The sequence below is a fragment of the Ambystoma mexicanum genome, chromosome 1q (assembly GCF_040938575.1).
Source record: "Ambystoma mexicanum isolate Mex_15411 chromosome 1q, UKY_AmexF1_1, whole genome shotgun sequence".
Classification (NCBI taxonomy): domain Eukaryota; kingdom Metazoa; phylum Chordata; class Amphibia; order Caudata; family Ambystomatidae; genus Ambystoma; species Ambystoma mexicanum.
In genome coordinates this window covers 847,269,332-847,293,912 of record NC_090922.1, presented here as the reverse complement: position 1 = coordinate 847,293,912, position 24,581 = coordinate 847,269,332, and the positions used below count along the sequence as shown (strand labels likewise).

At 44.8% G+C, this 24,581-nt stretch overlaps 1 protein-coding gene across 1 annotated transcript in view; it reads right to left on the bottom strand.

The window, feature by feature from the left end:
- The window catches only part of LOC138537904 (complement factor H-like), a 763,015-nt gene that overhangs the window by 200,722 nt on the left and 537,712 nt on the right, over nucleotides 1-24,581 (bottom strand). The window contains exon 9 of the mRNA XM_069641488.1: nucleotides 15,586-15,771. Within this exon, the coding sequence (XP_069497589.1) occupies nucleotides 15,586-15,771 (186 nt within the window). The remainder of the gene's footprint in view (nucleotides 1-15,585; nucleotides 15,772-24,581) is intronic.

The following is a 24,581-nucleotide window of genomic DNA, read 5'->3' as shown; positions in this document are numbered from 1 at the left end:
CGGTGACAACCACCATGAAGACATACACACAGGGAACTTTCCAGCCTTATTAATATCTTTTATGCCCTTTCTGCAGGAAAATGAGCCTCCACACTACCTTTGCCAGCAGACACGGGGCCAAGAACTACTGAAACCTGGCCACGTCGGGTGGTGCACATGTGCGCATGCATGCGCAAGCAGAAGCACTGGGCTTGTGCTCAGACGTCTGACAGAAGCAGACATGTTTCCAGGAGTTCCAAGCAAGGTGAGCAGCACAAGAACCACACCTCAGCCAACCTTTCACCAGGCCCCTTGCACATGCATGCTAAGTAGCGCCAGTGCTGGGGAGCTTGGTCAGGCATTGGGGAAGAAGCGCACAGTACAGCTAAGACGCATTGAGGAACAAATGCCAAGTAGCTTTACAAGTTGTCAGGGGGACACGCAGGGGCCGTCACCCAAATCCTCGAGTCCCCCCTGCTCCATAGAAGCTGAGTTATTAGCACAGTAGCGTTCCTAGCCAGAAACTAATATGATATGATATGATATGATATGGCATTTATAACGCGCCTATACACAAGTGTTTCAAGGCGCGACGTGGCAAGAGGGGGAACAAAGGGAGGACAGACAACAATCCTACTAGGCCAGGTGCCATTCAGATCGCGCAGTGCATGGGAAGGGGGGAAGGGAGAAGTGCACAGGGGGAAGGGAGAGGGGAAGTGCAGTACATGGGAAGTGGAAAAAATATGACACATAAACAGCCAGCTAGTGGCAAGTGCAAGGAAGTGCAGACGTAAGTGCTGGTAGGGGACTGAAGGGATACAGAGACACGGTCCCCAAGTGCAGGGGTTGCCAAGGAGGCGGTGCAGGTGGGTAATTGATGGGGCCTGGGCCAGAGATCAAAAAGGGTGGCCAGGTAACCAGTGCAATTTCGGTCAGGAATTCAGCAAGGGAGGGGAGGGGAGAAAGCAGAAGCAAAGAGGAAGGTTTTGAGGTGTTTCCGGAACCAGAGACGGTGCTCCTCGAGTTTCAGGGAGGCAGGAAGGCTGTTCCAGAGAGAGGCCCCTGCTGAAGAGAGTGATCTGCCACCAACTTGTTGCTTGGAGAAGCGACTGACCCTAAGGGAGTTGGAGGCAGATGAGCAATGAGCTCGAGAAGGGAGATATTTAGGAAAAGAGAGTTGAAGGTATTTCGGTCCCAGACCCCAGAAGGCCTTGTGTACAATGCAGAGGGTTTTGAACTTAATCCTCGCAGCCACTGGGAGCCAGTGCAGAAATTTCAGTCCTGGAGAGATACGATCCCTGGGCTTGAGGCCATGGACAAGTCTTGCAGTCCTGTTCTGGATAAGTTGCAGAGGGCGGAGAGTGGAGGCAGGCAGATTTAGATAGATGCTTTTACAGTAGTCCAACTTGGAGAGGACCAGGGCTCTGGATACAGTGAGCTTCTGGGGGAATGAGAGGAAAGGAAGAATACCTCTAATGAGGTGCAGCTGGTAGTGTGACTTCTTAGAGAAGTCAGAGATGTGAGGGGAGAAGGAAAGTTCAGAGTCGAAGATGACCCCGAGGTTTTTAGCCTTGCAGGTGGGAGTGGGAGGAGGGTCAAGAGAGGCCAGCCAGAGAGCTGCAGAGAAGGAGGGAGTGGGTGTGCCGATGAGTAGAATCTCAGTCTTACTCGCATTAAGGCAGAGGTCATTGGTGGCACACCATTCCTGGATGGCAGACAGACAGTCAGAGATGAGGGGAGGAGAGGAGGAGGCCGAGGGTAGCCTGAAAATTAGCTGGGTATCATCCGCATAGCACTGAAAGTTGGGACAGAGAGCAGAGATGCGGGGGGCAAGGATAGCCAGGTATTGGTTGAACAGCCAGGGAGAGAGGTTAGATCCCTGGGAGACACCACAGGTAGAGAAAAAGATGTCGGAGAGGAAGGACCCAAGTTGGATCTGGGAAGGTCGGTCGGAGAGGAAAGAAGTCAGCCACGCCAGAGCCTGACCAGTGATACCCAGGTTATCACAGAGACGGTTGAGCAGGATGGCATGGTTGACAGTGTCAAAGGCAGAAGAGAGATCAAGCAAGATAAGAACGCAAAGGGTGTTAGATTCGAGTTTGGTAAGCAGGTCTTCACTGATGTTCAGGAGAGCAGTTTCCGTGCTTCTGGCAGCTCTGAAGCCAGACTGATCATCATGAAGACAACCAACAGAATCAGTGTGGAGATTGAGCTGGGAGATGGCCAGTTTCTCCGGGAGCTTGCCCAGGAAGGGAGTGATGGAGATTGGGCGACAGTTACCCGGGCAGGAGGGGTCGGCAGAGGGTTTCTTAAGAAGAGGGTGCACAAGGGAGTGCTTCAGGGGGGAAGGGAAGACTCCAGTGGCGAAGGAGTGATTGTAGAAATCTGCGAGGGCAGGCACCAGGAAGTCGATGTGATGCTTGATAGTTTTGGAGGAACAGGGGTGAACCTGTTTCAACGAGACTTTCATCAATCTGACTTGTCTAGAAACCTCATCTGGAGAGAAAAGGGGAAAGGCAGAGAAGGTGGGAGGAGGGGTGGCTGCAGAAGGGCCAGAGGAAGAGCAGGGAATAGCGGGAGGGGATGAGAGAGGGAGAGTGAGGACAGGATGTCCTGAGTTTTTAAAATGAAGTGAGAAGTCAGTGCCGTGCAGAGGGCCTGGGAAGGGACAGGAGAGAGAGACTGTGGCAGGATTGGCCAGTTCCTTGCAGATTTTAAAGAGTTCAGCCAAGTTGTTAGATGCCGCAGAGACGCAGGCTTGCATATGAGCTCTCTTCTTGGTGAGGACGGAGAGCCAGTATTGCCTTTGCAGCAGGCGGCATGCCAGTTTGTCAGAGGATGAACCTGAAGCACGCCATTTCCTCTCGGCAACCCTAAACTTGCTTTTAAGGGTGACGAAGTCTGAGTCATACCAGGAGTTACACTTGGCTTTGGGCTTCAGGTGGATTATCATGACAGGGGCAAGGATATCGAGAGTATCAGATATAGAAGAGTGGAGCGTGGAGAGGGCTGTGTCAGGGTGAGAGTCAGCCAGGGGGGGAGGAGGGGATGAGAAGGTGGCGGCAAAAGCCTCAACTGACACACGCTTCATGGGTCGGGTGACCGAGAAGGTGGGTGGCAGTGAAGGAGGTGGCTTGACCTGTGGTGTAGGCAGGGTGAGGTGGGAGGATAGGGGAAAGTGGTCACTCCAGGAGAGAGGAGTGGAGAGAGGGACAGAGAGGGGAAGGTCTGACAACATCAGAACATCGAGAGTGTGCCCTGCAGAATGAGTCGGGCCAGAGGGGAGAATGGTAAGTGAGAGTCGCAGAGGTCGCGAAAGAGTTCAGAGCGGGGCAGGAGGCATCCAGGTGGATGTCGAAGTCTCCAAGAAGGAGGAGTTGAGTGGTTGAGGCCAGGAGTGAGGAGGATAGGTCCGCCCACACAGAGAGGAAGGAAGAAACCTGACCAGGTGGCCGATAGATAGTTGCCACAGTGAGGGTGTGGCTAGGCGAAAGAGAGAGCCTGCAGATGAGGCATTCAAAAGAGGAGTAGGCCTGTGAAGGGATGACAGAGGCAGGAATCCACTCAGGGAAGATAAGGGCTATGCCACCCCCAGAGCGATTGGGCCTGGGCTCAGAGAGGATCTTGTAGCCATCAGGTAGGAGCGTGTCAAAGCTGGTGACAGAGCTGGCCGTAAACCATGTCTCAGTGAGACCGAGGACATCGAGGTCGAGTTCTTCCAGAAGGCGGCAGATATCTGAGGAGTGTTTGACAGCGGAGTGGGAGTTAAGAGTGGCAATGTGGAGAAGGTTGCCCACCTTGAAGGTCTTCCGGGGAGGGGTACAGATCAGAGGTACGCCCTGCAGAAGTGTATAGAGCACCCGGGAGAGGGCAGAGACGGAGGGGGAAGGCAAGGTAGCCAAGGACAGGGAGGAGTGGGACAGCAGGAGAAGAAAGGAAGTTGATGAGGCGCGGAAAGCGTCTATCAAAGAGATGAAGGTTGGCCTGAGGGCCTTGGACCAAGACAGTCCCATTAGAGTAGACATTAATGATGACCTTAGAGGATAGGAAGGAGGCCAGGAGGGCGTCCCAACAGGTACCACCATTAATTGGAGAAGAAGAGAAAGGAGAGAGAACAGAGACCATACGAGGGGTCCATAGATCTGGTGAAGGAATGAAAAAGAGGATTTTGGTGAGAGTTTCCTTGGAGGAGGCACTGATGTAGGTGTCAGCGATAGGGAGGCCTGGGTTGGAGACCAGTATGTCCTTTTTAAACTTTTTCCTACCAGACTTAGTAAGGAGAGCAGGATAGTTAATAGAGAAGCAGTTTGAAAAGATAGGGGAGACAGAGAGCACCATAGAGTAGGTTTGGAGGGGAGCACACGGGGGCACCCAGCGAGGCACAGACTCGAGTGCAGTGCATATCATTTGCATGTGCAAATTGCCACGTGCACTACCTATTGAAATCCGCGGCTGGCAGAACACGACTTGTACTGAAGTTGCACCTCGCCATTCGCGTCCATTCTATCATGTGTGATTCTTGACACATTGGTCTTCCATTTACCGCGTGGCCACGTGCGCCTGCCTTACTGTATTGACAGTGTATGAACCATCAGGGGGGCAAGCTAAAGTATACGAACAAAGCCGCAGACAAGAGTGTTTGTTTGTGGAGAAGTCACTTAGTTTGAGGCATGAATGGTGTTGTGGTTGTGTTGAAAACACACACAGGTCAGTAACTCACGCTCTCTTTGCAGCATTGAACTGCTCCTGTTCCCGGACCTGAGAGTGCACAGGCAGGAGGCCAGCACTCACCCCAGAGATAAGTCTCTCTTTGGCTTGCATTTGACTCATTTTGTACAATGTCCATGAAGAACATGGTTTCTCTGATTGAGTATGTGTTATTGTCAATAGTTGTATTTTGTATTTTGCCTACTTTCCCATCCAATTCCCCTGTCCTGCCCCTTCTTCCGGTTATCCTGAATACCAATGCCTATCCAACCAACGGATCCCTGACTCTCTTTCCCCGCTGGGGTCTCGGAGGCCTGTGTAAGTTTTACCTTGCAGGCACCCAGACCGCGGAGGGGATGGTTGGTTCGTGCCACTCCTGGACCTGGAGACCAGAGCTGTGACACTACCCATCAGTTGTTGCATCCTCATTGTATATTGTGTACTGAAAATGGTATCCATCCTGCGGAACCATTGTTGAACTGTGCTACCTTGGTTGTTCTATCATTCTGCTTGGCATGTGCTTGGACAATTGTCTGCAACTTCAAGTCATCTACTGGAGACTCTTGCATGTTTTTTTTGGTGGCTACAGGCTTTTTCCCTGGTTTGGGGGTTATGCTCCTTGGAATTCTCTGCGATGTGGTATTTTTACCAGTCAAGGTGGCCTCTGAGGGGGCTGGACCCTATTTACACGCAAGGTGGAACATGGAGACCAAGGGGTAGGAGTATCCTGTAGCCAGGTAAACTAGAAGGAAGAAGGCTATATACCCCAGACACAGTTGTTCAGAAGGTCATGGTGATGTGTAAATGAGGGAGGGCCTTTTGTTGTTGGACAGTAAGCTTGGGCTACAGTGTTTGGGCACTCTCTGACATTGTCATTGTGGGGTACTATGTAAATGATGTATTCTGCTGGTCAATGGCTGTTCGTGTGTTGTGTTTACTTTTCAGGTGTCCGGGAATTGTTGTGGTTTGACATGCTGGGGTGTACACATGGGCAATGCTCGCATGTGTTGTGAACAGGACACTGAGGGTCACTTGATTTCACATGCATATATTGAGTGCATGTCCCTACTGACACACACAGTTACACAATGCTCCACCACACATGCAACCACCCTTCCATGCCCACAGGTGGACACAGATTGCCTTCTCTGGCACGCTGTGTCCCTGCAGCGCATGATCAATTAGCATTTGGGGATTGTGTACATGCGTCAATAGGTTATTTTTGTTGTTTGTCCTTTTTATGTGATGCTCAAGGTGTATCCCCAACACAATGGCTGCTCACTGTGCTGTGTGCTGAGCAGTGTTTTGCAGGAGACACACACAGCACACGGGCTAGGGAGTAGCAAATTTGGCTTGGCCAATGTGCATGTAAACAGGCATTCATTCTTTTGTTGATGCTACCACTGGTGGCAAGCATTTGTGTATGACATGTTATGTGTGGGAGGTTGTTGGTCAGTCATTTCATCTGATTCCATGTCAGGTGTGATTGTCTCGGCCCTCTTTCCATTTATCACATGTCACTTTGTATGTAATTGGTCATGTATTGGGCTTTTGCTGTTGCATGCCATGTCATGGTGTGGCAGACAAGGGTGATGTGGGTTGGGAGGGTTTGGGTGACATACCAGTGATTGTCATGGCCTGTTTTGCAGGGGGTGGTGTGATACACACCTTGCATGTGTTCCTTTTGCTCACACAGGATTGGTTATGTTTATGTAGCTAGGGATGCACACAATGTAGCACTTCTGTGGCAACATTCTCATGGTGGTAAGGATGTGACAGTTGACTGTCTCATTGTCATCATCGATTGTCACCTGGTATGTGCCAGGCCTGTGTGCACTCTGCAGGGGTGGGAGTTTAGGTGAAAAATGTGGCCACAAGCTGCCTCGCCACGTGCCCTTTCCCCTCCCATGGGTGGCGCCTGTGCATTTGGTTGGGGATGTGGGGGCACCACCATGTCAACCGGTACGTCCCGCCATGTTGCAACATTGTGCAGGACACGTGCTGCCACAATGATCCTGCACATTACTGGGTGTGCATATAGTAGCTGGTCGCATCATGTGGTTGCTCAGAGGGTAGGCACTGTCCCCTGGGGAGGTGATTATGCTTATGATTAGTTGGGTTTGTGTATTTGTCTGTGTGTGACATGCATGCATGTGCACAGACATTTGTACTCACCTAGGAGCCATGTGTCGCCATGCTTCCCAGCTTCCAGGGCCTGGCTCAGGGCGGACATTCTGTATATGAAACTGTCATGGGTAGACCCAGGGTAGTTTGCATAGACAGAGGTGATGATTCCCTTGGCATTGCATACAACCTGCACATTGATGGAATGCCAGTGCTTGCGGTTTCGATAGATGTGCTCAGTGGCCCTAGGTGGACATAGGGCCACGTGGGTGCAATCTATGGCATCAAGCACTTTGGGGAAGTGTGCCACCCTGTAAAAGTCCTGGACCACGGTCTGCCTTTCTGCGGGTTTTCTGGGCATGTATATGTGCCGGCGGACTGAGGGGCGCACAGTCATGATTGCCAACACCTGGTGTAGGCAGCGTGACTGTGTGGCCTGTGAGACCCCCCCCACTATGGCAGTTGTCCTCTGAAATGACCCAGTTGCCACAAAATGCAGGACATTGAGCACCTTCTCCAAGGGGCTCAATGCTTGGGAGCACAGGGTGGGTGATGTAAGGTCATCTTCCCACTCCCTGACCAGGTCTAGGATAATACGAGGTGGAAACCTATACCTGCCATAGACCTGGTCGTCAGGCATCCCAAAAATGCTGGTCCGGGGGAAAACAAATGCGGGGCCTGGCTATTCTCCTCTTCCTGCGGTGTCCCACAATCAGTGCTGCGACAAATGGGGCATTCATCATAGCTATATATACGTGTTTGTTGTTTGCACGCACTTTCATACTGTGTGCGGGGACGCTTCCGCCTGCCTTCGTGGGGCGGACGTGTTGAGGCCTGTGCGTGTCTTTTTGCGTGCGCGGGTTTCCCATATTCGATTCCATGAATATGTGTTTATTCGCGTGCGTGTGGGGGTTCTGTGTATTTCCCTGCAGTACTTCCCCAAAGACGCCTTCTTTTTCACGTGTTGTTCCCCATTCCGCGTGTTCCGCCCCCTCTTCCGCCCCCTTTTTGGTGTGTGCGCTGACGTTGTGTACTTTCATTGTGCGTGTCATGCACAGCGTTCGGGATGTTGCTGTGACGTGTGCACCCGTGCGCGCCACGCTCGGATTTGGCGCACATCCCGGAGTAAACACGCACAGGCCCTTACATGAATCGCACGCGTGCATGTGCACTTGCTTTTTCACGCTTGCGCCAGCTGGCGCCAAGATTTTCAGCGCACATTTGTTCCATGAATCGGCCCCTAAATTATAGTGTAATCCTTTTAAACAGCAAACGAGAATTAACAGAGAGGTGCTGAATTATAGAATTTGTGGACACTTTTACCTGGGCTCTGAACATTGCTGTTTTCCTAGTATTGGCAGAGTAGTTTTAATGGGAAATGTTTGTATTGTGTTGTCTTTTGAAAAGGAATGCATCGATTTTGAGTATCAGAGGTGCAGATAAAAGTGTAAGTGAAACCCCTAACCGCATGCCTCTGCTATGGGTATTTTCTGAGTTAAACCCGCCTCTGGCTCCAGAAAAAGTTTGACTCTGTGAAAAGAAAAATACAAGCAGATACTGACTGGCAAGAGGAAAAAACAAGATCTAAAAAAAAAGTACAAAAACGTTTGTGCCGGCAGATGGCAATGCGGGCAGCTCTACCGTCATACCAGCCCCATGTCCTTTTGTGCATTCTGTTGAGGCCCGTATAATGATTGGGACTATGAGGAAAACCACATACCACCTCCAACTGAGTTAAAGCTTGCCATGACGTCTGGGAAATCCACAAAAAAGGTGAAATTTGATAATCCTGAATCCTTTCCAAAAACATCGGAAAGAAAGACAAATGCGACATTCTTGACACCAATCTCCCAAATTCTGACAACTAGTGCTAAGCAAATTGCAGTGACAAACACATTATCGGATGGATCAGTTCAGCAAGTAAAATTATGAGACCCCTATATAGACAATAGAAAAGGCTTGGTTGAGTTACAAAAGCCCACAGCAGGGCAGGAACATCGCAAACTTGTCACCACGCGATTCAGTCCTGAAAAGTCTACCCAATGCCAAAAAATGTGCATGGGGACAAGAAACATAATCCAATCAGAATGGCAGAAAACTGAACCTCAGTTTGGAACTTGTACAGGCCCTAAACCATTAGACAAACCTATAATCATTGCAAATGCGCTCGAAGATCTGAGGAAGTGGATTATCGTAGAGGAAACAAATCCAACGGATCATAGTCCATTCTTAACCAAATCTCGTCTCCTGTCTATATTCAAACAGTTGACATACCTCAACATTATCACGACAACTGACATTACAAAAGTTGAGCTCCCACTGGTTGGTAGACATAAAAATTGGGCACTCGTTGAATTTGCCTCACCCTTGATTGTGGCATTACTGAAGATGCATGCAAACCTTTTTAGTCAATTGGGTCTGTCCCTGATAATATGCAGGAAAGCAAAGAAACTAAGAAGTATGAGAACCACTGAAAGAGAAATGGAAGAATATCCTGATACAAAAACTCAAATATCTGAGAGAGAGGCTCTGTGAGCTCTACAAGTTCAACCAGATAGAGCAAGAGCTACTATATCTGAAATAGAATACTGGAAGCCTGAACGTCCAACAAATGGGGCAAATTGACTCTCCCTGATTACAACGAAACACACATGGAGGTCCTGGAACACGCAGGGCTACTGATCATTTCTGGCCCATCATCTGAGTTTAAAGTCTTTGGAAGCTTGTGTGTTTATTCTACAGGAAACCTGGTGCACGAAGAAAATTGTCATGGATGGTTTTCATACCATCACAAATAATGCTGTTGCCTCTAAGAGGGGGTGGGCAAGTGGTGGCCTAGCGTTTGGAGTGAAGTCCAACTACATCTTAACTCAATTCTCTAAGGCCACATACTCACCCTATGTACTGGCAGGAATCCTGCAATCATCAGAAAACACATCAGATAGCATAATGTTTATCAATGTGCATGACCCTCCGGGGGGAATCTATACAAACCAGATTCATGGAATTATAGATGATATCATTTGCCACTGGTTTGAAAACTCCCTTACAGGATCTATTGTAGGCACAGGTGACTTTAATAAAAGAAATGTACATTTGTCTACTTCCACAAAGACCTAGGTAGACTGTTCCTGTCATAGACTCTCTTATCACTATGATTTGAAATTTCTAGACTTTCTACGCATTAAATTGGCTCTCGAGAGTTATAGTTGGTCAAATGCAAATGTAAGATCACACATTGATTATGTGCTCGCTGACCCAGTGATAAAAGTCAGATGTAGCCCTATAGAAATTTCACATAACACTCTAAGTGATCACGCCACCCGGATGTGGTACTTTCAGATGGTAGATAACCCTGTGAATATGTCTAGAATGTTAGACATTTCTACAAACGTACAGGGAACTCGACTACATTAAGTCAGATGTAGCCCTATAGAAATTTCACATAACACTCTAAATGATCACGCCACCCGAACATGGTACTTTCAGATGGTAGATAACCCTGTGAATATGTCTAGAATGTTAGACATTTCTACAAACGTACAGGGAACTCGACTACATTGGTCAGCAAAAAACATAAGAGTTGTGAACAATGTAGTGTGGCATGACCACAAAAGCTTGGAAAATGTTCTGATTATGGTTAACTGGGACTTGGGAAGAATGATCTCCATAATAATTCCAACCAATGGGATGGAAAACCACAGGGTTAGAAAAAATTACATTATCAGAGATAATGCACCAATCGACATCATCATAGATGAAATTAAATGCCTACTCTGTAAGGATCGAGCAGCAGTAAGAGCACATCCCGCATTAGATAGTGATGAAAAAAAAAACATAATCACAAATTTGCAAACAAAATATAGAAATTGGCTCAGACAACATAAACTCTCTACAAGAAATTCAAATTGGCTTAAATTATTCAATGGTTAAAAACGCATGACACACACAAGTTGTGGTCATGCTACAATGATTTTCGGAAATCTATGTCCCCATCTGTACTAAACTCAGTATCTCAAGAATTATGGTCCACGTATATTAAGGTATAGTATAACATTTTGGATATTCCAGATACCCAGACTGGTCCCGATGGAAATAGCATGGAGAAGTGTACAAGTAAAACAGAACAACAACCTTTAGCGTTAAAAGATCAACCTGAATTATGGGCTACAATACTGAATATGTTATATCAGCATGTTGTAAAAACAGGAATCAATCTGGATAGCTGTCGTAGATCTGTTCTTGCTCCAGTATTCAAAAGGGGAGATAGATTGGTTCCCACCAACTATCGCCTCTTGACAATGATGGACTCAACTCAGAAGATCTTTGCCAGCATAATATAGGCAAACTTACAGACTGGATGGAAAAAAGCCAAATACTTAGTTATTTTTAAACAGGGGTTCTAAAAAAACCTATAGCACCCTACCTAACAACTGCACATTACAATTCCTAATTGCTGAATACAAAAATAGGAAGGGTACTAAATTATACTGTGGCTATGTTGATTTCACAAAGGCTTTTGACCTTATCTCAAGACCAAGATTGTGGGAAAAACGTAGGAAATGGGGCATTGCCCCAACATTATTATACTTCATACAACAATTGTGTATGCACACTTTGATTACAATAGGTCTAAACTTAGAAGGTGCACATAAAAATTATTATCCAACAAATCAGGGGCTAAGACAAGGTTGTGTGCTGGGTCAAGTATTGTATAATCTCTACACTGCTGATGTTAAACGTGAACTGCAGCGTGTCCGCAATTTTCCTCTAAGGATAAATGGAACTCAAATAATACGCTAATCATATGCGGACGATATAATATCCTTCGATCAAACCCCAATTGGTCTACAGAGCACGATAGATGCATTGGTTTCATATGTCACTGTGAATCACAGGACAATAAACATATAAAAGACTAAGACAATGTGCCTGAGTAAGGGAACCTCTGAAAACGATCCCTCTGTCTGGTACCTTCATAAAACTGAATTGTAAAGGATTAGAGAATTTACATTTTTGGGTTATTTTGTTACATTCCGACCACCTCCCTCTTACTACGAAGCATTGGTGAGGGGGAAAATATGGAAAAAATGTCTCGCCTTAAAAAACTACACTGAGCGTCGAGGAGGGTACAACAATGATTGCTCCTTGGAAGTCTATCGATTTAGTATCATTCCCCCTATACTATACTCACTTGAAGCCCTCCCCAGTACACACGTGCAATGGTTAAATAAAATTGAAAGCAAGTTGTTACGAACAATTATCAACTTGCCTTAGTGTGTACTGGTTGAGGCGTTAAGGCTAGAGTATGAGCTCTGCTCACTAAAGTCTGGTGTGTACGACGTACAATGCTATATGCCAAATTGTTAAAAACAGACCGGAACTCAAATGCTTTATTACAGCAGCTAAGAGATAGCATGGGCGGCGATTGCAAAAATGCCTTTATTGAGGATTTAAAAGCCATCTCACAGCATTAGACATCGAGCCAGATTGTTACCTCACCGAAGTTCGAATACAATAATAAAAACAAAAACTAAATTATGTGACAGGGCTCTGAACATAGATACACTACACAAGAAGAAAAGTTATAAGGAATACTCGCACCTGAGTTTTCCCTATTACAGACCATGCTGTTACTTGACTAAGGCCTGAGCTGAAATGCTTTACACTATATCTAAGATTAAACCTTCTACCCACTAAAGAACATGTGGGGACATGGCAGACCACATCTCCAATTGATTCTTAGTGTAGACTATGGGCCTGATCACGACTTCGGCGGTAACCCTTAAATCCGACAGTAGCGCTAATACCGCCAGATTTAAGGGTCCGCCGAATCAGGGCTTCGGTGGATTTCGCCCCAGCTCTGAGCTGGGAGGAAATCCACTGAAAATTTGCGCTATTACCGCCGGCGGGAAATCCACCGGCGGTAAGAGCGCGAAAATTCCCCATTGAGCCCAATGGGGGATGGGGCATTACCGAATGGGCTCAATTGGGAATGGGGAATTACTTTACCGCAAACTCGTGATCCGGCGCTATTAGCGCCGGGGAGTTCGGCGGTAGGGCTATTACCCCTGGCGGTAATACCGCCGGCGGTAACGCCCAAGTTGTGATCAGGCCCTATGTCACAAACAAGTCGAGACCTGTCGTCACATATTAACAGCTTGTCCGGAACTGGCTGACTCTTATGTGAAAGGGTATGCGGGATGTGTAGAAAATATGAATTGCATCCTTGATGATCAATTTTGGTCAATGATATGTGGAGCCCAATCTATAGTTATAACCTCTGCTGCCCTTGAAGTATGGAAAGAAATGGGGAAAAAAGCGGAGATTACGGGAATATGACTCATAATTAACAAAAGTATCCTTTTTTAATAATGTTCATGATGATCATGAAAAGTTTTTATGTATGTCAGACTTTTATATATAAGAAATGTATTTCCTTATATATTTATATGTGTTTAAAGTTAGGTATTTGTATGTGCTTAAAGTTTTTGTAAATTAAACTAAATGCACAATAAAAAAATAAAAAATGAAAAACATAAAAAATGAAAAACATGACTAATATGTTCTTCCATGGTCAATGAAAAAACAAGATAACACCTAAGTAGACCAGTACAAAAACAGCTAGCCTGTCTGCTAGCACTGAGTCTTTCAATTTTTGAAAAACTGCTGGGGAATAAGCTAGGTCAAAAGGTACTACTCAAAATGTTCCCAGGGTGTCCGAAGGTGGGTTTACATTCATCTACATTTCTTATCCAAAATAGGAGGTAGGTACTATGAAGATCGATTTTGGTGAATACAAATGCACCACATAGAGACTCTAAGATATTATCATTATGCGGTAGAGGATAACAACCTTTGATGGTTACTGCATTCAATCCTATAAAGTCAATGCAGTGCCACAAATCAAACGTCTTCTTGGGAATTAAGAAAATGGAGGTCCCTGCATGGTACTTGGAAGGGGCGATCCTACTCTCCTATCATCTGCCAAACTAGTTAAAGGAAGGCCCCAACAGTGCTCTTGCCTTGTGTCTAGAGGACGTTTCACATAGGTAAGGGAAGCCCATCCCAGAATCTACCTTAGTTGCTTAGAGAATAGGAGCACAGGAGCCCAGGTGACCTGGGCAACAGTGAATCCCTGGGAAAATCCTGAAGGTAAAATTCTGGATACCGCACTGATGGAGAAGTCTGTGTCACAAAATAATCCGATTGGCAGTATAGCTGGAGGAACAGCAGGTTCCAGGAACACCAGCAAGCAGCTGGAGGCACAGGACAAGCACAGGCAATCTAGTAGCAGGACCCAAGGACTGAGGAGTTAAGAATGAAAGCATCAGAGGTGGGCAAACTCTTCAGATGCTGATGGCATGACAGTGCCCTTTCTCTCACATGCGAAAGTTCTTCTCCTTTCATACTTTCATAATGAACATCTCCTATCACATCTCTAGCTGTCTCACAGCTATTCGAAACTGGATGGCACTTTGCTGTCATATGAGCACTCTACTTCCTGGGTCATCTTGCTCATCTCCTATGACCATTCCCCAAGGCCCACAACATTGGGGTCCTTTTTGAAAACAATCCAAACATTCACCAAGTCATACACTCCACTGCTACTGCTGTCAGGCGTAACCTCACCAATATCTGAAAATTCCAGCACATTGAAGACGTAACCGACCACTCAGCGAAAGCTGTGGGTGGGTATGTATGAATTCACACAAGTAATGTTGGTAATGTGAGCTCTGTGCTGATGACTAGAGGCACTCTGGCTAGAGCACTGAGGCCCATGTGTTAACCAAGCAGCTTTCTGAACATTAAGGTCTTCAGTTCTTTCCTGAATTGTAGCAGTGTCAGCACCATATCTGTTGTGCTGGTGTTTCACAGTTTAGATGCATGACATGAGAAAGCCTGCTTCCTGGTATTTTCCTTCTGGATTTTTTTGGCTTCTAGTCTCATGATAGTGTGACATTTGGAACTGCACTGTCCAATGGAAATTACTAGGATTCAGTTAGGGAGGATGGTGTCCGGGCCGATGATGCCAATTCCTGCCTACCTCTGATCACCAACTAAGTTTGATAGAATGTAAGGTAAGCATAACATTGCCTTACCTTATACTATCAACTGCTACTGCCCAACTCTCACCCTCTGCAATATTCAATATCTTTGAGCCCCCTCCTCGCCTGCTGCAATCTCTCTAAATATCTATAAAAACTTTCCCATACTTATGTTGTTTGCCAGTGCTGTTTTCAGTCCATGTCCCCATTTAGATTCACCCTCAACAAATAGGCATAAACCTACTTATGCATCACTTTGTGTCTACGTAAATCATCCTCAGGGGGTTCCACCAGCCACTGTTATGATATGATATGGCATTTATAACACGCCTATACACAAGTGTTTCAAGTTGTGTTCTCGTGTACAACGTTTCTTTTTAGAAGTACTCATCTTTCCTCAATAAATACAAAATAAAATACAAAATCTACAGAATAGAGCGTCTAATTATAGCACAGTCATATTTATAAACGTAGTACAGGGGTCTTTGCGGAACCTAATGGGTGAATGCCAAATACTGAAAACACAAATAATTAAAATGGCACATCACCAAATCCATTCATGTTTTCAGAAAGAGCCACTGAATTGTCCTAGCATGCAATGCACATTTTGGGGTCCTTCACTTCAAAAGAAAACAATGGTGAATTTCTTTCAATGTGATGACTGGGACAATATAGCTAAGACATCCAGATGACTGTAGTCATTTTATAAGATGCATGCAGTACTTACTGCTGTGACATTCCGGATACTGCAGTACACCATTCCTGCATGTTGCTCGCAGCTCCTGATTTGGCTTCCTGTAGAATCCTGGTTTACACGTAAACTCAACACTTTCCCCGTTTGTGATTTCTTTACTTTCTTTGTAGAGCATTAGGTTCTTTGCCTCCATTTCATGTGTCAGTGCTACACAGGATCCTGCATGACAAGTAATATAATACTAAATTTATTCATATAATGATCTTCTATATTACAACAACTCACTTCCAAGGCATCTACAGGCACTTAAAAAAGTGTCAAGGACCAGTTGAAAGAGCTATCTTTCTGAGCATTTGATAGCACATGTTAACATAGCATCCCACTGTACATTAATGTATTACTGGCTGAAAGCCAATATTAAAAACTAAACTAAACCACGCCAAGAAAATCCACTGCAACCTAATCAACGCGAGATCGATGTCCAAACATGCCACAGAGATCTACAACCTACTGTGCGACGGCAGAATTGACATCCTATTCATCACAGAAACATGGTTATACAACAAACTAACTACAAAATCACACTCCACAGCTGCCTACCCAACAACTCCAAGTGCTCACTGGTAAACAGGAAAGAAAAAAGAGGAGGAGGACTTGCAATAGCATATGAGGAAAATCTGAAAATAAAAACGGACAAACCACTGAACATCAAAATCTGTGAATTGCTAGTCCTTCACTTGACAGTGAACCCCAAAACAAAACTCAAATTCATTCTGGTTTACAGACCACCGACATATTATACAACATTCATTGACACCTTCATAGAAGCCATCGCTAACCTAGCCATCAAACATGAACACCTTGTAATCCTCTGGGACTTCAACATTTGGATTGAAGAAGAAAATGCAAAATCACAAAAATCGCTAATGGAGCAGCTCAAGACAATGAAACTAAGCCAAATGGTTAAAGGAGCAACATACACAGCAGGACACACGCTTGACGCAATCTTTCCCCAACAAAAACCTTATCACCATTGCACCATCAATACAGATACACTGGATCGACCATCTCATCATTCCATTTGTGATCATGTTACCAACTAAAGCAGCCAAGCAGCCCAAAAAACTTCCAACTACCATGAAAAGAAACTGGAAGACCTACAAAGGTAGCAATTTAATAGAACAACTTGAACTCACAAAACCATCAAACACTAACCTGGATGAAGTTGACCTCAATGGAAAAAACGACCTGTATCATAAATGGATCGCTAAAACAATCAACAGTATCTCCCAGGAAAAACCTTTCACCACATCACGAAAGAGAGCAATGACAAAACGGTTTACTCCCCAGTGCCATGAAAATGAAAACAAGAAGATCGAACTAGAATGGAGAACAAAATACAACCAGGCAACAAAATCACAATATCAACGAAAAATGCGATCTTACAAAAAGGAAATTCAAAAGGCCAAAAAGAAATACTACGACAATCGAATCACTAAAGTTGCCAACACCCAAAAAGAACTGATCAACATCATAAACAAAGTGAGGAACCCACCAGGATGCAACAACAATCCAGTAACCTCACAGAAACTATGCCACAACCTCACAGACCACTTCAAAAATAAAATCAGCGACAACCATCAAATCATACAAATCAAGCCAGTCAATCAGAACACACAACCCACACCGCCAACTGTGGAATCACAGAACAAACTCCAAAGCTTCCCCCAAATATCAGTAGAGACATTCGTCACATAGCAATAAAGCAGGCTGCCCCATGGACCCCTGCCCTCCAGACATCTACAAATCAATCCTTGTACAGGGCACACCATGGGAATCCTACAGAAACCTATTTAACCTATCACTCGCAACAGGGAAAGTACCACGATCAGTCAAACCGGTGTACATGAAACAACTCCTCAAAGACATGGCAGGCGATGTGGAAGACCTCTCCAACTACAGGCTTATTTCAAACATTCCCTACCTAGCAAAACTGCTAGAAACCTATGTCTACGGACTAACACAGGAGCACGTAGAAAAATACCAGCTCCTGGACCAGAGTCGGCTTTAGACTATGAGAGGGACAGAGTCAGCACTCCTGTCTATCTGGGATGACCTAAAGACAAACACAGACTCTGATACAAACTCAGCCCTGATACTACTGGGCCTCTCTGCAGTGTTCGACAGTCAGCCATGACATCCTCATCAAGGTATTAGAAGAAATAGGAATAACCGATTTAACCTTGTTCTAGATTAAATCATTCCTAACTGATAGAATGGAAACTGTCCAGATAAAACCTTTCAAATCTGCTCCACAGGACACCAACTGTGGAGTACCACAAGGATCGTCCCTATCCGCAGTGCTCTTCAATATATACCTGACTTCATTAATCAAGCTCATCAAAAAACACGGCCGCACGTGCTACAACTACACAAATGACACACAAATCATCTATACAATCCAAGATGCACAACAAGAGAACACAACGCTGGAAGACTGTCTAAAATAACTCTATGAATGGATAAACACAAACAGCCCCAAACTCAACCCAGGCAAGACAGAAATCATGGTTATATCCAAGAACCAGGAAAATAACCATTACATCTCATGGCCCACAGAACTAGTAACAGCACCTGCACCGTCGAAAACAGTCAAAAACCTTGCAGTCCTAATGGACAACAAGCTATCACTAGAACCACAAGTAAAGTCAATAATCAAGAAATGTTTCTTACTCCTGAAAAAAAGGATTCTACCATTCCTCTCCTTCACGTATAAAACACTTAACATCATCATCCTCATAATGTACAGAATAGACTATGCCAACAGCCTATAACTCGGAATGCCGGAACACCTGCTGAAGAAACTGTATCCAAAATGCAGCGGGCAGACTTTTCCTTAAACTATCACATAGGGACCACATGACCCCAGCGCTAAAAATTTTGCACTGGCTGCCAATCAAACAGCACATCACATTCAAAACAACTATGCATACAACACATAGCAATCCATGGCCAAGGAGCAGAATTCCTACAAAAGAAGGAAGCATTAACCAATAACTGGCACCCCAGGAGGCCTTAGAGAGCCTTGATTTTGGAGGGTGGGGACCCCGCCATAGGAGTTCAGGGAGGCGATGGCAGGCACACCCCTTGACAATGTAAAAGCAAACACTTCAACCAGAACAATCTCCACCCCGGGGTCGGAGATGGCCTTTACCACCTTCCTGCCCACAGACCACTGGACAATTACAGAGACAAGCCACCACTGTGTGCAGAACCCGGCGAGTGACCTACCATGAAATGCCCCAGTAAATAGCACAGGCAGAAACACCTAACATAGATGTCCGAAGCAACAAGGTAAGAAAACGCCCCACTAACCCAACTGCTAAAACCTCAATTCTCTGCATACACCTTTCAAACGCTAAATATACACAACCACATCTTTGCACAGCAATCTGCATGCACTTCACTACACTGCAACAACAAAGCAAACCACACATAGTCCCGCACAACAGCACATGGGAGTCTACCGATCTGTAAATTACACCCATGCTTAGTGAACGGTGTGAACAGCACTGAAGCTATCAACATGACATCACAACTCTCGCTCTACCTCTTGCCGCTTTGCCCTACTAACCCATCCTACCCTCTTAACTTTCAGTTCCGCCAGAGTGCCAGGGTACCACTCCGGTGGTGATAGTGCTTTAACGTTAACATTACTACTCTTCAAGGCAAAACATGTGAGACTGAATCAATCAACTACTGAAATGGGAAGCACAAAAAGAAAGAACAAAAGCAAAGGAGCTGATGCTGGTTTCTTCATTCCCTGCAGCTGAAAGGCTAAGCATAAAAGCAGTGAGGACTCCACTACAAGCTCTATCACTAGCCCCACTAGTAGAAAGAGTGAATGTGATCATGCATATACTGTTGCCTTAACACTGTAATATCTTTAATGCATATGTAACATGCTGGTGCTGATGTGACTCTCAAAAAAATAAAGTTTAAAAAAAAAAATGTGGATGTGATAAACTGAGAGCAGAGACTTGTGGCTGCTAATTCTACCAGCATTGACACAAATGTAATTCTATAATAAAAGAGAATAGGGCTTGTACCAAAAACAGAGCTTTTTGAAAATACCATAAGGGAAAACCAAATGAGTTTGCTAGGTCTTCCAGAAGGATAAGTGGAACAGACCCTCTATCTTCCATTGAAAATTGGATTGCGAAGGAACTGGCCCTCATCTGTGAGCACAACTCAATATTTGAGAACACATCTCACAGTCAAAACCAACAGAGGAAGACTGACAAAGATGGTTGGTGGCGGTCCAATGATGATTTTTTTAGGTGACTGATTTGAAAGACAACGGGATGATCTACGAAGCTGCAAAAGGAAAATGGGATCTCCAATATGATGTCACAAAATACTGTTCTCCAGCTTGTCACTAGAGACAATGAAAAAGAAGAGCACAATTCTATAAAAAAATAAATGTCTTCTTAATGACACAAAGGTGTGTCTGATCTAACTGGCGAAGATCAGGATGTCGCTAAAAGACAAGAGGTATTATTTCAGGCACCTTGTGACTGCAGAGTAACTCTTGCTCTAAACTCAGATCTGCCTCAGGAGGATAGCTCAGGGGCAACATGCTCGCCTTGGAAGCAAGACGACACGGAGCAACACAGGTTCGATCCCCGGGTCCACGCTTAGAAACCTCTGGGTATGAAGCGCGCTATTAACAATCTATCATATCCTATCATCATATCCAGTCTATGGAGGTGAAAGGCATTGAGTGGGTGGGGTAGATGGTGGCTGAGTGCTGGGAAATGAATTCCAACTCATGATGATAGGAGCGATTCCAGTGTACTTTCTATTCCTTTGCTGCAGTGTGAGGTGTCATACCCGTTTTGTTTTTCCCCACAAAGACATATTTGAGGATATCTCATGTGGCTGGCCACAAACTACCAAATAGTAAAGAGCCTCTAATATTTTGCATGCTGTCTGCATCTACATTGTGTATTCAAAGTTATGTGGACAGTCCAGGGACCAGATTATCAAAGATTTGCACATGTGCTAAAAAGTGGAGCAAATTAATTTAGCACCGATTTTGTTTCTCTGACAACAGAAAATGGAGCCAAAAGTTTTAACTAAATGGTAGTATCTAAAAGAAATTCCACTGGTGGAAAATTGAAGCAGGCTTAATAATTTACTGCGTTTTCTGCGAAACATGAAAAGAAATGTAGCGCATACCTTTTGTTGTTTGTTATGCAACAAATATAGTGCCAAAAACTGTCTGTTTAATTTTTGCCCTAGTACAAAGGTTTTTAGATAATATGGATTGTGACAAAATCTGTTTGCCCCATTTTGCATTATCAAAGCATTTCTCACGTTTTAGCACCGGTGCAACTGTTAGATAATCTTCCCCCTTATAGTGTTCAGGTGGATTTTGGGTTCCCTCAATCATCTCAAAATAACAAAAATACATTTAAAAAAGTGTTTGTGTGAAACCATTATTAGCTCAACATCTTAGTTCTCAGAATTGAAAATTCACGTTGTCCATCACTGCCTGCTACAAAGTACACCTTTATCTCTCTCATAGCAGAACACTGAATCTCACACTTCTGAAACTCAACACGATTATGTTGGACACAATAGTGTGTGATAACATCCAATACAGGGATATCATTTGGGGGTAACCAGGGGTCACAGCTGCGACCCCTGTGGTCTCCCTTGCTACCCCTAAAAAAGTAGAAAAAAAACTTATTTTTATTTTTATTTTTTTATTGTAACCTCCTGGACTGTGCCTCTATGTGGCTCTTTGTGTCTGGAGTGGCTGGCGTTCTTGTTCAGGCCTCTTAAAACAAAAACAAAAATGGGGGGGTTCCACAAGGGTAAGTGTAGCACTTTCAGCAGTTATCCTAAATAAGAAAGAATAGGAATACCAAATGATGTCTCTTTATACATACAATTCTATACAATAATTGCTAGACTCATTAAAGGTTTAATTCATGCACAGGGGATGAGTGACTGATTTAGTCTGTTCTTAAATACCTCAACTCAGCCTTTCATTATTCTAGGGTCGATAAATGAGTACCAACACAGGTTCGGTGATATTATATGTATATTTGTTCTATATAAAGCGCTTAAGCGTAAGTGCTATATAATAACACTTCATTATCATTTGGCCTTGGATGCTGCTTGCATTCACAGTAATGGGGTAATATGGGCCTATTGCACACTGATATTAATGATACATACAGTGATCCTTTTTGTATGAAATGTATATCACATTATAGTGATATTGTAGCCATATTTTTCATAGTGTACTTAGGAACAATGCCACTTCCTGTTTCGTCAAGGGGTGAAAGGTCGTGTTCCACCACTTCCTGTGATGTCACTTCGGAGTGGGGCCAAATGACATTACTTCCTGTGCTGTTATGCGAGGTCAAGGGTCATCTGTTGTCACTTCTGCTACCCCTGGCATTTTGGTGAAATGACATCCCTGATCCAATAACTTCTCATGTTCTATCTCTGGCTCCTTCCATATCACCCACACTCTAAAAAACAAATTTCTCACCCGGTGTAATAGGGCCATATGATGGGCATTATCTCAAATTCATAGACAATAGCCTAAAGCATAATGTTTACGTATTTACTTACTTCATAACTTAGGTTTGGCTGTGCCATAAAAGTATGTCTGCAGTACACAGCAAACATATACAGTGTGCTTACCAAGCATGGCAGTACAAGCAACCAAAATTCACACACTTTGTCTCCTGAAAGACATAGCCATAGCCATCTGCACTCCTCTCAGAAAACACACCTTCTGCCAAACTCTCTCCTTGCATATCACAGCCAGGAAAACTTATTGGCCAATCCCCTGGGCTGCACAGTGCCATTTCAATGCCTGGGATCCTCCAAAGACCCAGATGTAGCATGTGCCGTCCGTGGAACTACTGCGGTGTCCGCAGACAGATCGCCCAAATCAAGGGGGTGGTGACTGAAATTAAACGCAATTTAAGTTATTTACTATTAAGTGGTGGCTCTGAGAAGAACCTTTTTTGGGGGGATTTTTTGGGGGTTATTCAGATTTATTTTGCTATACCTACTCAGATACACTCTATGTGATATGATAAGATAGATTATTTATATAGTGCCTATATACAATGGGCCCCATTCTAAGTTTGTACCTGTCTGGTTGTAACATGCCAGTAAGCTACTGGCACCGTTACTAACGGAGCGGCAAACTACCAGTTCTGCGGGCGGGTGCCTTCCCACCCACCAGTTCTGACCTGGCAGGCGGACCGGCACCCGCTCGCAGAACATGTCGGATGGACTGACACCATTATTAACGGTGTCGGTGCATCCAAACTCCCCATTCCCATTGAGCCCTATTGGGCTCAATGGGAATGCAAAGCATTTAATTCTGGCGCCCGCGAATGGGCAATTACCGGGTCTGGCGGGGCCATAATGACCCAGTAATTGCCCATTCGCAGGCACCAGAAAAAAATGATACTGGCAGCAGCCATGCCGGTTTTATCGGCACGGTTACCACCGGTCTCATAATGAGGCCCATTGTGTTTGAAAGCGCTTCACAATAAGGGAGGGAACAAGGGAAAAACACAGAGACATTCTTGAATGGCCATGAACAATAAGAATGAGAAATTAACTATCGTACTCAGCTTGGCAACATTTCAGATATTGCAAGTGCTAAATACAGATAAGGAAGGATTGGGGTGGGAGAGGGAAAGGAAACAGACAGGCAACTAACGTATTAGATCTGCCAACATTTCTGGTAGAGCCAGAGAATACAAAAGGGAGGAGAAAGGGGAGAAGAACAAAACAAGGAACTATCGTACTAGGCCTGACGACATTTAAGATAGTGCTGGAGGGGGGTTGGAACAAGTAAGGGAAGGGAGAGGAGACAGACAGTTTTTGCTATCATACCAGGTCCAGGGACAATTCTGATAGCGTAAGTGCAAAGAATAAAGAGGGCAAGGGAGGGGAAGCAGAGAGTAAGCAATGAAGGGGAGAGCAGAGGGGAGAGAGAATACAGTTGCAGAGGACAGTAAATCACAATGTTACAGAGAGCAAAAATGTAAGCAAGGGTTCAGGATGGCCCAAATGAAACACAACATGAACCTGGTCCAACCATACATACTAGTTGAGAAGGCAAAGCACAAGAGTCACGTGTCCAGAAGTCAATGAAGACAGGTCGCCATGCGTACAAGTTGGAAGGTGATGCACAAAGACAATTGTCAAGAGACAAATCCAAGCTTTTGCAACAAGGTCAGTGAAGGTGAAACCGATGGTGAATCAAGACAACACATGCAAGGAGTAAATTGGGGGGGAGAGAGAGCAGGAAGCAGGGAGAGGAGAGGGCCAAATGATTTTACAAGAACATTCTAAGTGCATTCTGAATATTGGCAAAAAAGATTGCATTGCCATAATGTGTAAAAGTGATGCCATCAGTAAACAAAGGACGTCCACCATCCTCCAAAACATTCTCATTTGGGAATGACGACATCCCAGCACTGTACAAAAGTAAAGATACCCCTTTCTTGACAAGGTGCCTTCCTACATCTTGTTGAGGACAAAAGATATTGGGGCAGGTCCATAATGCCCAAGGTGATATATGTGAAAATATAATTTTCCACATGGAAAGAGCTCCATTAGTGCCTTTAGCAATTCTTTCAGAGCACTCTGCAAACTTCTTGCACTAATGCACCCCAAACTCTCTCCTCCATAATACACCACAATGATATCTGGAGTTTGGAAAACATCTATATTTTTGCAAATTGCAAATAAACCCTTCAAGTTTCGACCGGACACACCACACCAGAAAGCCTCCACTCCCTCCAATCCAAGGTTACCAGAAATGCATCATATTTCTGTGTACCTCTGCAACTTAACCATAAAACAATCTCCCACCATCCACACAGTAAGGCTTTTCATCTCTGCAACCACTGCCATCTTCACTACACACAGCAATGAACAAAAAATATTACCCTCTCTTCCTATAAAGCACAACCAGGAGA